Source organism: Chlamydotis macqueenii, chromosome 18 (genome assembly GCF_036417535.1).
Source record: "Chlamydotis macqueenii isolate bChlMac1 chromosome 18, bChlMac1.mat, whole genome shotgun sequence".
NCBI lineage: Eukaryota > Metazoa > Chordata > Aves > Otidiformes > Otididae > Chlamydotis > Chlamydotis macqueenii.
The window spans coordinates 1119956-1132008 of NC_141573.1; the positions used below are offsets into that span (position 1 = coordinate 1119956).

The window sequence follows — 12053 nt, forward strand, 5'->3', positions numbered from 1 at the left end:
TTCCCCTGTAATTAAAGCGATTCATGGGATCTTGCTGAATTTCTGACAAGGACGTTGATGATTACACCTAGCACGAGCTCTTTAGCGACCCTGACATTTTGTAATCCTCACTTTTCGCAATAGACTGCCGTGATTCAGGTCTCTGTGAAGGCGCCTGTCAGAAAGTTGATGGAAGAAGCAATTGAGAATCCAGAGACATTAAACTGCAGCGAGCAGCTGAGACAGCCTGCCCTTTGTGCCGTTCCTTCCCCTCCCTCAAAGGTAGTTTTCACAAATGAGGTCTGCTTTGTCCTTTCTGTCGGAGGCTCCCGCTGATTGTCACAGCATAACGTCAGAGCCATCAGGAGAAGTGGTACCGAGGCGACAGCAATATTCCTCACGGAGAAAAATACTTTTTGGAGCCTTGCGACATTCCTGTTATGTAGATGCATGCCCCAATAGAAGTTGAAAGAAGCTTTAGTTTTGTAGCCACAGGATGGATTTGGAAGAGCATGTTGTATGAGGGAAATGTGCACTCGCCCTAAAATATTTCACCTGAAAAAATTAATTAAATTTCTGTAGTGGAACTCTACAAAAATAACAAAAGGAAAGTGACCTCTACTTCTTTAAGAGAGATAAAGATGAAGTTTTTTGTTTGTTTGTTTTTAAAAAAGCACAACTGATTATTTAAACTGAATCTTTATAACTGTATGAGGAAGCAAATAGGACGTTGCTGTGTCTCTCTTGGACTTTGTGGTCCATGCTGGTGTTGGTTGCTTAGGTGCAGGGCTGTGGTGCAGCTCTCCTCGCTGGGCTGGGAGGTTGGTACCTCTGAGTTCTAGAGCATGGAGATGGAATCCATCCATGGGTTTAGCTGATGTCTGCTGGTTCACCGCCCCTGTCATCAGAGAGTATTTGGATGCAATCTGAGCGTCAAGAATCATTCTTCTGCTGCCTTTGGAAGTTTAAACCTTAATTCTCAACGATGATTAAGATCTACTGTCCTTGAGTAATATTTTGTTAAAATTCCTTCCTCGGATCACTCAGCTTGTCATTTGAGTATTCCAAACTGTCTTCCAGTTTCTGGGATGAGAATTGGAGTCGTCCCACCCAGGAACAGCGAGTACATTGTGTTTATCCTCCTCTGCCCGTTTACAGCGCCGGCTGTTCCAGCTTTAACTGGTGCCTGCGCGCGGCACAGGACAGCCCTGCTGCCGTTTCCCTCTAACGGCCGCTTTCCAGCGCCAGGGCAAAGTCTGAGGGCTCTGGTAGGGTTTGTGTGGCTCTGGAAATGTGTTGCCTTTCATTCGTATGCTGTTCCCCACGCTCTGCCCTCACCGTTAGCACCCAACGCGTGGGCTGTCAGAGCGCTGAGCAGCATTCATCTCCGCAGTGCTGGAGCCAGGTACGGAATGGGTGTGTTCCTGGCTGTGTGTCAAGGCAGAAAGAAAACGAACTCCCCTGATGCTACGTAAGAGGTAAGAATGGCACCCTCTTCATTTCTGCTTCCGGCCGCGGTCCCTGTAGGTAGCTGTATTTTCTGTGAGTCTTGCAGTCAGTCCTAGAAAGGACAGTCATGTGAAAAAATACCAGATGCATTTTAAAATCCAAAATAAAACCTATACTAGACTAACGAGTAGTTATTTTAAGTCTTCAAATACAAAAAATAAGCAGCATACCTTGTTCCCCAGGAAAGGAGATTGTTCAGGTCGCAAGGAGTATCTGAGGTTGGGCTGCTGGCAGCAGCTTTTTGTCATTCATGCTTAATATGGTCAGGGAGATACGAATCGGCTCCCGTCTGCGTTTAATAAAGAGAATTCGGTATGAACTCTGCACGGAGCTCTGTTGGTGAAGATTCGAACTCTACTGTGGAACACTAGTTCTGTTTCCACTGAAAACTGGCTTGGAAGTGGCCATCGAATGGTTTAACTCAGCGTTTGGCTTGTTAGGGAATCTCATCAAGGATCGCTTTGGTTTCTAATTAATAAAATTCTGACTTCTGGAACGCTGCTGTTTCTCTGCAGAGGGTGTTCTGCAATGCAAATATTGATGCGAAATCCTCACAAGAGCGGTTGCGTGGCCTTGTGTTCCCTCTGCTTGCTCTGGGGGATCAGTTAGCAAACACGGTTTCAGAGATGTGTATTTTCCTTCTACTGTCAAGACAGACAGGAATTTTTTATAAGATGTTAATTTCTGGCTGGTTTAGAAACTGTATTTGTACAAGGGAATACACGTCGTCTGAACCTGCGTGGAAATAACGCTGCTGTACGTATCAGAGGAGTAAGTCGCTGAAAAGAAAGTGTAGTTTGTCTTCATACTTTTAATATTCGAAAAGTTGATACCGAAGGGACGCTGGGGTGCATTCAGATTAAATCCATAGGATGCCTTACAGCTGGGGTGCTCCCCCGTGCTCCCTGGTGCTTTCTGCAGGGGAAACAGCTGTGCTGGAGGGTGCCCGGCTGGGTCTGAGTGTCTGTAGGGCAGCCCAGGACCGAGGCTGCTGGCCTTGGGTGCTTGTGGGGGTTTTTTTTTCTTTTTTTTTTTCTCTTGTTTTTGTTTTTACGAGAGGGGGATAAGTATTAGGAAGCATATTTAGGAAGCTGACCAGGATGGAGACAGAAGCTGAGAGATACTGAAGCGCAGTTTACAGCCACTGTTCTTTTAAGTAGCATTGTGCCTGTGTTGATTCTGAGTCGCAACAGACTCGTTTGGTCTCTGCAATCATAGACATGATTGCGTGTTGGTCCCCTAGTTCCTTGGGACCTCGTGTTGTATTACAGCTGAACAAATACAGTATGAGATCTTGGTTCAGCTGCTGGATAAAATAAATTTGAGTGACTTTTTGCAGTCTACAAAAGCAAGATCCTGGATCAGCAAGATCCTGGGCCCTGGACCAGCCAGGTTCCTGGTGGAACATTGTGCTTCCACCTTCGCCAAATGTGTTTTGGTCAGGCTGTTGTCTCTGGTGTGCTGATGCTCAGAATAATAAATGTTAAGCCGTGAGGAGACTGTTGGTTTGCTGCTCTGACCTTCTGCGTATCTCGGGCTGCAAAATGTCCCTGGGTTACTCCTCGGCGTGGCCAGATAACTCGTGCTCCTCTGAACTGTGGTGCCCTGAACCTCTGGAGGATGAAGACTGAATTGCTTCCCTTTCTTTTAATGGTCAAGTGCTCTTCTTTCTTTCTCCACTTGTGTAAAGTATTTGGCACCAAGATTTTTCTCTTGTAGGTGTTTATCCACAGTGTTCAAGTTGTTCCTTATCTGATAGGGTAATAGAATATCTCGCTGTATGACATTCATTCGCTCTCTTTTTTTATTTTTTTTCTTTTAAACTTTTTCTGCACCTTCTGTATTTTTTATATCCTGTTTTAAGCAGTTTGAGTGAATGTCAAAATGTGAATGCTAGGTAGAACATTCTAGCGTCGGTCTGGGTGGCACAAGGCAAAATCGCAGCTCGCTCCCTTCTAGCAGGCGTGCGGCCGCGCGGTCCCCTGGCCCTTACCGTCCCTGCGTGCCCGGGCCTCTCCTGGGCCAGCTGGTGTTTCTTCGGAGGGTGCTGGGTTTTGTTTGGTTTATGCTCCTTGATGAGTCTTCGTGCCATGTGGAAATTTGGCAGCAAAGCATTCCTTTTTCTGATAGACATCGCTGTTGGAAGCTGTAGCAGTCTGGGATCCCGGGCTGCAGGGGCCCGCGCACCGCTGCCGGCGGTGCTCCAGGAGAGGGGGGCAGCTCAGGCTTTCCTAGCACCGTCTGCTGAACGCAAGTCACCTTACAGCCAAAGTACACGCACGCGCGTGCGTGTGCACAGCCCCAGTCACGGGAGGGCCATCCGTGTGAGGGCCGGAATGCTGCTGCAGTCCCGCAGCGCTGGTGCAGACTGCGGTACCCCCTGGCTTTAGGGGGAGCACTTAACAGCGTGTTTGTTAAATCCTCATCTGACACGCAGCTGGGCTGTCCCAGCAGAATCTGTTGTTGGCCCTCCGCTTTTGCTTTGTTTGAGGAAGGGCATGTGTGTCTGAATATTTCATCTTTTTGCATGATTTAAGTTAGTTTCTTCTATCTAAATTCTAATTTAAAACCAACAACCCTAACCTATCACCCTTGGCTCGCTGTCACTGCACATCCCACCTCTGTGAGCAGGGACAGCAGATCGCTCTTTGGAAAGCTGTCATCCCTGATATTGATTAGCGCCACTTTTTTCTGCTTTAAAACATTTGATAAAATTAGCGATTGGACTCCTCAGCATTTTTATTACCTTACCACACCACAAATAGACTCCTGGTACATATTGCTGACAGGATTTTGGTATTCTTAGGGTTGAGACTGCATTCCCAGTTGCAGACTGGGTAGGTATGAGTCTGACCAGCTGGAGGAACTCCTAAGTTCTTACACAGGAATGTTGTGCATTGTGAGCGTACAGTTTGTAATATAAATTGTATTTATTACTAAATATTTCAGCAAGAAGTGAATAATGGATAAAATAAAGCAGAGTGGCACTTTGAAGAAAAAGGCATTGCCATTGCATCTCAGAAATCAACATCATCTCTGTGATAGCTTCCCAGATGTTCTCCTTTAGCTCAGTTATCTATAAACAATTCCGTGTTTATCATCCTTTCTCTGGCATTTCATCTTGCAAGCAAATTCAAATGTAATAGATTTTGGGTAAGGGAAGTTTATCCAGCAGCATTCATTCTTGGCTCAGAAGGAAGGTTCTGCAAATAGGTCTGTCATGAGCCTTGACTGAGCCAGAGAGGTCTGCATGGATGTGTGTATCGAACAAAAACGTTTTTTAATAGGAAACGTTCTTGGGTTTTTTCCCCACTTGCAGGATTCCTGGAAGACTGAATGACAGGAGAACTCCCCTGGGAGAGCTGAATTGGATCTTCACCGCTATCACAGACACCATTGCGTGGAACGTCTTGCCCAGAGGTAAGGCTTGGGCAGGTGAACCAAGCTTTCATCAGAAGCGAGCGTTGCTTATTTAAAGTAGAAGGATGGAGAGTAAGATAAATGAGATGCTGAAATAAGGAGAAAATTAAAGCCTGATACTGAAAGAACAGATCAGACTGGATCTTAAAGCTAGGTAGATTCTTGAAATTCATTCTGTTTGCCAGATGCGTTTCAGCAGCCTGATCATTAGAAACCAGAAGGGTTTGTTTTTTTCCTAGTGCTGACATGATTGCTTTAGCTTGAATAATTTTCTTTCTTACTGTATTTGTAAAGAGCAATCTGTTTTCTTCCAGGCTTTGTTAGTATTGTGAATAAAGGGTTTTTTCTCTTTGCTGATAAGACAGTCTGTTTCCATGAGTAACTTCATCCCATTTCTGTTCTGCTCTGAATCTGTTCTTCTGGAGCATGGGTGGCCAAATCTGTAAGCAGTTTTCCAGCTGTGCTCTTTCTGATGCTCAGTACAACATAAATTCTTCTTTCTCTCTATACAAGACAGAGCATTTGCTATCTTTTAGGATTCATTTTGGTTTCTCATAAGCTTATCAAACTCCCAGTTAACAGGTGTGTAGTTCCAGTTAAATAGTACACACAGGTCCTTTTCTCCCTCAGTGATTTCCAAAATCTTAGGGAGGCTAAGTTTGAGTGAAACACCAAAAAAGAAGCGTTTTATCCAGAAAAGACAAAAGTAAACTGGGTAGAAAACATTTAATTCTGTTAATGGAGAGTAACTGCAAGGTTTTAAGGGAGCTCAGAGGGCAGATTCCATTTAACAGTTGTCATACCGTGTCACTGCAAAACTGTTGTAGATTCCTTGTTAGTGGAATAAAATATTAACCTGTTTTTATGTTTCAAATGATTTTTATATGTTACCTGAGGTACTCAAGTTAGAGATATCTCTCTAGTAATTCATGCACTCTGTTGCCAGATCTTTTCCAGAAGCTATTCAGGCAAGACCTGCTTGTGGCCAGTTTATTTCGGAACTTCCTCTTGGCAGAGAGAATTATGAGATCTTACAACTGCACCCCTGTCAGCAGCCCTCGTCTACCTCCTACGTACATGCACGCGATGTGGTAAGTCCCAGCCGAGGGGCTGCCCGTGCTGCATGGGCCGCGTGCCGGTGCCTTAAGGAGATTTTGGGACAGTAGTCACCAAAGATTGCTACTGCTTAAATCTACACCGTGCTTACTGATGGAGCCAGTGGATCCAAACCGAAGCAGCTTGTGGCAGCGTAATTCCCGTCCCCAGATGCGTTTCTCTGGGCATACATAGTTATAGTGTGAATCCGTAATACAGACGCTTCAGTTCAGCCACGTAATCTCTCACTCCAACTGGAAAAGAAAATGGGCGTCTGGTGTCTTTATTGTCACAGAGTAAAGCCAGTCACCTGCGATTGTGAAGGATGGGGAGAGCTGAGAGCCTCAGGGAAAAATTCTCAACTTGCGTTGCTGAAGTAGAAGGCATTTTTTTGCTGCAGAGCCCATCTGCTTTTACGGTTGCTTTTAAGATGCTTAAAATGGAGGTGACACAGTCATCAAAAGGCTCTTACATGCAGTTTTGAGTATCAAGCAAGTGTCCCGTGAATAACAATAATAATAAGAGTAATAACAAAAATACTTGCTTTCATTTTTTTTTTTTTTATTCTGTATGATTAAGAATAGAACGGTACAAAATTTGGCTAAGTACAAACTGGTACAGACAAACTAACGTAGTTCCTGCAGGAGAAAATGATAGCTGGATAACTTGCTAAGGGCTAATAAAATGACAGGAACATGTAGCTGAGTGGGCTTAACTTGCCTGCATTTTCAAAGTCCTTTTGATAAGCTTCCTCCATAAAACTGTGGAGGAAAACAAGTGTAGAGGAGGCATGAAGTAATGGTGATCAGTGTAGAGCTGATGGCAGCATCACTGAGTTCGAATTCTGTGGCGTGGGTTCCCAAAGAAACAGAGGCAAGCAAACAGCAGAGAGCCCCAGCAGCGTCTGCAGGTGCAGGCAGCCTTTGAGAAGGTGTTTGGGAACACAAAGTTAATTTAATTATTGAACAGCATGGAGGCGATGGGGGAGACTTTGGATGGAGTTATTTGCAATAGAGCACCCTCGCTAAATGTACTCTTGTGTTTGTACGTGGCAATGGTGTTCTTAGGGGCTTTGGATTAGCAGCTTTTGAGGAAAATTGTTCCAGTCGCTGGTAAATACGGTGAGTTGTTCTATGGTTGTGTCACGAGGGACTGGGACGTGTGGAAGTGAAGAGCAGAAGAAAACAGCAGAGTTGCCGTGGTGCCTTCCAGATGACGTGGCAGAGCTCGAGCCACAAAACTGTCTGTTTTCACGTGCAGTAGAACACATTTTTTTCAGAAACTTTGAAATTAAAACAGTAAATTTCTTGAGTTATTCATAGCCTGCTTATTGCCAGCGTATTAAAAACCTGTATTTCCTGTTCCTTATGGGAATATAATTATTCTTATTGCCGGTGTGTTAAAAGCACTGGTGCTTTCGAACGGGAAAGTTTCCTATGGGAGTATGACTTGACTTGGAGTTGGCGTTGCCATCGACGTGCTGAACCATGGCAATGAAACCAGGAGGAGCCGGCTCCCGTTCTCTGTCTCGTAGACCTGCGTGGTAGCAGGATGGATTCTGGAAACGTGTTATTTTCTTTGCTTGTCTTGTAGTTCTGGTGCGAAGTGGTACTGTGAATACCTCTGTAAAGCTCTTCAGACCATACCACAGGGTAACGGCATTGCTCCTGCTTTTCAGGATTTACCAGACAAAGAAATTTCCTTAAGAAAAGTCACATGCAGGGCTTCTCATCCTTGTGAGTGCCAAGTAGTAGCAAAGTAGACAGCAAGTGAGCAGAGAATGCCTTGACACACTTTGAGTGTCCTCCAAAACACGTGTGGTTTGAAGTAAATCTGGCAAAGTGGAAAATTCCACTTTTGTCAGAGGTGGCTCAGTTCGTTATTACAAACTTCTGGTAAGGACAGATTTAGAAACTAATTTAGAGCTCTTAAATATGTTCTAAAAATAATCATCTGCACTTACCTGTCACTTTTCATTCAAGGATTTTCTTATGGATCCCTGGTCTGAAACCTCCAAACCCATTTTACTGTTGAGAATAAGCTAGGTAATGTGACCGGAGGGCAGGGGAGCGGGCCCGAGGAGCGTTGAAAAGAGTGGAAACTTCAAACAAGGTGATTCGATGATTGCGTTGCATCTACGTCTATGTTGTTCCGTGGTGGATGATACAGCAGTTTTTTCCTGATTGCTGTTTTATTGAGACTTCACAGATTTTTCATATCCAGCATGGCAGACAGAGTTTTGGGGAGCGAGCCCTGGTTGCTGTGTTGTTGGCAATGTTGGATCGGCAAGCGGTGGGCGAGAACCCCCGGGGTTCTCTCCTGCAGCGTTATAACGTGTGATGAACACAAACAGTGGCTGTGGCGTGTATCAGCCAGTGCTCCTCAAGGATCTTCAGACTGCAGAGGACTTCCCACCCCTCGTCCTCTCTTCTGAACTTGACGTCTGCTGCCCTGATCTCCCTCCTCACCGCAGCAGCAGCCGTGGATTTGTGCTTGTGGTGCTCTGCAGCGGCCTCGCACCTCTCACCGGGATCACCTCGTGGTCAGCGAGAGGGGAGGGCGCTCCTGCCTCGCTTCAGGCGGGCTGCTGGGGTCGGGGCGCGATGTTCCTGCTCCCCCTTTGCTGTGGCTGGACGGCCGAGCTCTGCCGCTTCTGGTGCAGCTGCGGAGGGGCCGAGCGGGGCCGGGGGCGTGCAGCTGGCTGCCCGTTGCTGGCGGGCTGGGCAGAGGCTGCAGAGTGTTCCTTACACACGGCTTAGCCGTTAGTTTACCGCGTGAGTAATTACGACTGGCCCGTTTCAGATGTTAGACCTGAACTGTTTGCTCCTTATCGTTTTTGCTTGCCTTTGTCTCTGCGTTTTTGGTAATTGTCCCTAGGTCACACTCAAATGTCTCAGGATTTTAGGGTCTTGCATGGTTGTACGAGAAGCACTGAGGTTGCTGGAGACAAGAGCTTCTGTTCCTTTTGGTTTAGTCCTTTTGAAAATAACTTTTTAAAATTTTGACCTGTTAAATTGTTGTTCTAGTCAAGTCACTTGGCGGAACTGCTGTTTCTTGTTCTGTTAATTATCCTTGTTACCTGAACAATTGAGGAAAAGTGAAATTTTTTTTTTTTTGAGGGAAAATTTGACCCACAAGCTGTCAATCCTTTTATTTCTCTGAGAGCAGCACCACGTGTAGGAATTGGGAGAGCTGATCTGTGTGACCCTGCCCTGGTTGGTAGGCTGACGTGCTTCCTTCCTTCGTGCCTGTTTCACTTTTACCGGCTTGCTCTGGTTTACCCGCTCAGGCATAAACCCTTCCAGGCACGAGCTCTTCCTTCGTGTTTGTGTGGTGCCTCGCGCGGTAGGTTCTTGGCTGCTGCGGGCGCTGCTGTAATCCCAGTATTAATATGAATATTAATATCTATGGATTGACTGGCCGGGCTGCTCAGCTTCCAGAGCCCTCTCCCGCATGGCGCGGTGAGAGCGGGAGGCCTGTTGCTCCGTCAGCACCCTGAGCTCTGTTGTGATGGAGTGTGGTTTGTGCGTTACCGCTGTTGGCAGCGTGTTATATTCATGGCCTTTGAAAAGGCCTAGTAGTGCGTTTGGAAATATTTCCCGACACAGGGCGTATATCAGAAACGAAGTACCTTAATTACGCTTTGGGAGAGCTGTGATTTGTCCAAAATAGAAATACTGCAGCAGTGCGTACACCGGCTGTGAAAGTCTAGCTGAGAGAAAGTCATAACATACTGCAAATAAAATAGGCTTGAAACTCTGGCTGAAAGGAAAACCGAAATACAGCCACCCCGTTACAGGTGGGAAAGGAGCTGGCTCCGAGCGTTGCGGGAGCGTTGCGGGATGGATGCAGGCCTGCTTGCCGGTTTCTCAGAGAAATGAGCCTCGTTCAGCGCCACAGAAGGACTTAGCGTCTCGGCAGGGAGAAGGGGATTGTTTGAAAGGGTGTTTGGAGCTGCTTGACGTTTGGAGGATATGGATTAGTTCAGACAATGCTGCTGATTTAACCAGATCTCTGTGCGTGTCCACAGGCTAGTCTTAACACCTCCAGCACCCGTTAGCAGGCGACAGGTAGTTTAATGGAGAGGAATGCAGGGCAAAACCTGCAAAGCACATGCTTTGAGTTGGGGCTAGAGCCGGGGAACGCAGGGGTAGGAGGAAGGAGGATTTCATCGTTGCAGCAAATGTTCATAGCAATGAATATTTTTTTAAAATAGCTGTGTCTGAGCTGCCCAGCTGTGCCCTACAGCATGCTCAGCGAGTTCCCGGTGCCACTGGGAAGCGGGTGAATTCAGGCTGAATCTGAAAATTCAATCAAACAGGGTTTGTTGTGAATTGTACTTGCAGAAAAAACAAACATGAAAAATCTTGTCCAGCACCCTTGAAAAAGTCTCAAATGTTTAACAGTGCCAGAAATACAATTCAAAACAAGCGGATGCCATGGTGCCTGAGCCCTAAGACTACAGGCGGCTTCACCTTCTCTGTGGTTGCTCCTCCGCGTGACTGTCCCAGTAAGAAATGCTCATTTTCAGTAACATTGTGTGGTGCAATGTAACACAAACTATTCCCAGACAAAGAGAGAATGCTGAAAGACATCAGTAATATGTTATACAAAATGTGACGTGAGAATTAAAAGCATTAGACGTTGGCTCAGCCCAGAAAATTTGCGTGTAAGCAAGCCTGCCTCATGGCCTGCCGGCCGATGTGGGACATGCGGGGGAAGGCAGGCTAACGCGCGTCTCCAGCCCTGTTTGGTGTGTGCCGTGGGAGCCTTACCGTGGGCCTCCATTTTGGAACATCTCCTGGGCTCGCGTGGTACAACAGCCGTTGAGCAGAACGGGAGCTCTCGGCCTTTTGTTCTCTGTGTAAAAGTCCAAACTTTGCAGCACCTGCAGGAAACAAAGCACAGGCAGCTGGATGAGTTCCCGTTAAATAATTAAAAGTTAAACAGGCCTACTGTAATGAAACTAGCACTGGACTGAGGGGGGAGACAGATGGAGTCTGGGGGGCATGTGGATAGGGCTGAAGGGCTGAGAAAAATTTAAACTAGCATGTAAAGACAAAAACATGAGTCTGTCCTTCGTGAGAGACGAGAGTTAATGCTGGGATTCAGGGGAGCTCTTTCCTTGTTTAATTTTAATTGTAGAGTTACGGAGGAGCAACGCCTTTTCGTTCTGAGTGTTGGTATGCTCTGAAAGGCAGTGTCCTTTGGCAGGACGGTGGCGTGCGTGGAGTGCCTTGCTGAACTGATGGATCCGCGCGGGCAGATGCAGGGCGGTGTTGGCTTGTCTTTGCAGGCGGTTTCTGTTGGCATGCTGCATTGCTCTGCTTGTTTGGATAAACAAAGGCACTTCCTTGCCTGTTTTGTAACTGAGTCAGTCTTCCAAGGAGAGGACTGAATATACACTTACTCCAAAATATGCGTGGGAGATGCGAGACTGAGTACGTGTTCTCAGAGGCTGAACCAGAGGAGCCCCCACCCCAGCACAGTTGAAGGTCTGTAATAGCGGAGAGCACCGTAAAGGCCTTTCCCCTTTTGAGATGTGATACCATTAAAGCTGCTGGGTCTCAAGCACGCGTGAGGGCAGCTACAGCCATGCTGTGTGGTTGACTGTGTAAAAAAATCCTTTGAACCTGTGGTTTGAGGGCCAGTGGCCCCGCTGATGGGTCACTCGAGCTTCCCTCCTGCGGTGCCTCTTCCCAGGGTCTCTCCAGTTACTGCCTCGCACGCCTGGGGCTTAGCCCGCGCAGAAACGGCCACCTCCTCGTAGGCGGTGTGTGACGGAAATCCTCTGGACACGGTCAGAGCAGCTGCTGGGTGCGGTTGCTTGTTTTATTGCCCTTTTTGGGGAGACACAGCAGGAACGTGTGTAAAACCTTACGCTAAGTGTGTGGCAGCTTCAGACTTAACGGGGCTGTACAAGAAGGAGGCGCCTTCTCTCCTCACGCAAGTGCTCTGTCAGTTTGCTGTACGTGCGGAGCAATTAGGACAACAGTTTAAAAAATCCTCATTAAGACGCTCTTTAGTAGCATAGTGTAGTGAAGTTGAAA

At 46.7% G+C, this 12053-nt stretch overlaps 1 protein-coding gene across 2 annotated transcripts in view; it reads left to right on the forward strand.

Moving 5' to 3' along the window:
- RPTOR (regulatory associated protein of MTOR complex 1) overlaps positions 1-12053 on the forward strand; it is a 141203-nt gene that overhangs the window by 59685 nt on the left and 69465 nt on the right. For both annotated transcript variants that reach the window (XM_086762678.1, XM_086762679.1), the window contains exons 8-9: positions 4808-4908; positions 5855-5999. In XM_086762678.1, the coding sequence (XP_086618804.1) occupies positions 4808-4908; positions 5855-5999 (246 nt within the window). The remainder of the gene's footprint in view (positions 1-4807; positions 4909-5854; positions 6000-12053) is intronic.